Genomic DNA, 1,200 nt, shown 5'->3' with positions numbered 1-1,200 from the left:
GATCACTGGGGATTTTGTATGGATAACTGATTTTCATTAAGTGATTTGATTTTCTGTGAAAATGGAAAAAAAATCATGACTTTTTCCTCTAAAATGGCATTCTTAAAGATGGGAAGATTGTAATTCAGCCCCCAAATACCTGACTTTGAGTCAGACCACCTTTTGCCCTCTGGATGGCAAGGATAGTCAGCATTTCTCCTGGTGACTTTTTCATGTAATGAAGTGCCTTGGCTGCTAAGGAAGGTTAGATTACAGGTTCAGCAAGAAAGGGAGTCTGTTCCATTTGTATTTACAGGTCAGTACACTGGTTTAAAAAAGAAACAAAGATGCTTTATATGACAAGTCATCTGAGAGGCGTCATCTGTCCTATAGGAAAAAATGTGTCCTTCTGACTGTTCTTTCTTTCTGGTTCAGTTAAATCAACACTTTAAAGATAAAAGAATGGACCTGAAAGTTTACACTGAAAGGATATACAAGTCTGGAAAATCAATCAGTAGCAAAGAAAATACCATCATAAAAATTTTGGAATACTTGATGTTCATTTTGTTTCCATTTATTCTTTTAGAGCAGAGCTTTTTATATTGTGCAGTTGTGTTGGAATATGAAATAATTACTGAATTATTCCTAATCATCCATCAGAAATCAGGTGTCTCAGTGATCATGCAACTCTCAGTCAGTCCTTTGAATCTCTATTGATACCCATGGGATCATTTCCAACCACCTACCAGGAGCTGCTAACAGGAGCAGCTCGACGCAATGGTCAATAGGGGTGAGCAGGCAGGAGGTTTTGCTAACTTTGCTTTTTACTTTACCCATAAAAAGTGAAACTTTGTAATGTAGTCCTCCATGCAGATGCCCATGTGTGCTGGACACTACTCACACAGGTCTTCTGGCTTTGTGGGGAACACGTGAATGCAAAAGGGTGCTGTGCAGCAATTAATTATTATGTTTGTCTTTTTCTACAGCTGTCGACATGTGGAGCTCACTGGGGCCTGTCTCAGCATTTGTGATGCTGGTTGTTACTGCTGTGCATGCAGGAGTGAAGGTGACCCCAGCTGTGAAGACCACAAAGACAAAGCCCTTACAGCTAGTGGGTGACAGTGCCGCTCACGCCCCTCTCACCCCTCTCATGGGGAAAAGCCCTTTCCTGGCAGCACCGGGCAGAGCTGAGTTACCCACCCCGAGGCCTGCAGCCCGAGG

At 42.3% G+C, this 1,200-nt stretch overlaps 1 protein-coding gene across 1 annotated transcript in view; it reads left to right on the top strand.

The window, feature by feature from the left end:
* Nucleotides 1-756: 756 nt before the first annotated feature.
* The window catches only part of OTOL1 (otolin 1), a 4,118-nt gene continuing 3,674 nt past the window's right edge, over nt 757-1,200 (top strand). Inside the window, exon 1 of the mRNA XM_010020969.1 lies at nt 757-769. Coding sequence (XP_010019271.1) covers nt 757-769 — 13 coding nt within the window. The remainder of the gene's footprint in view (nt 770-1,200) is intronic.

Source organism: Nestor notabilis, unplaced genomic scaffold (assembly GCF_000696875.1).
Source record: "Nestor notabilis isolate BGI_N333 unplaced genomic scaffold, ASM69687v1 scaffold8748, whole genome shotgun sequence".
Lineage (NCBI taxonomy): Eukaryota > Metazoa > Chordata > Aves > Psittaciformes > Psittacidae > Nestor > Nestor notabilis.
This window is presented reverse-complemented; position numbering and strand designations above follow the sequence as displayed.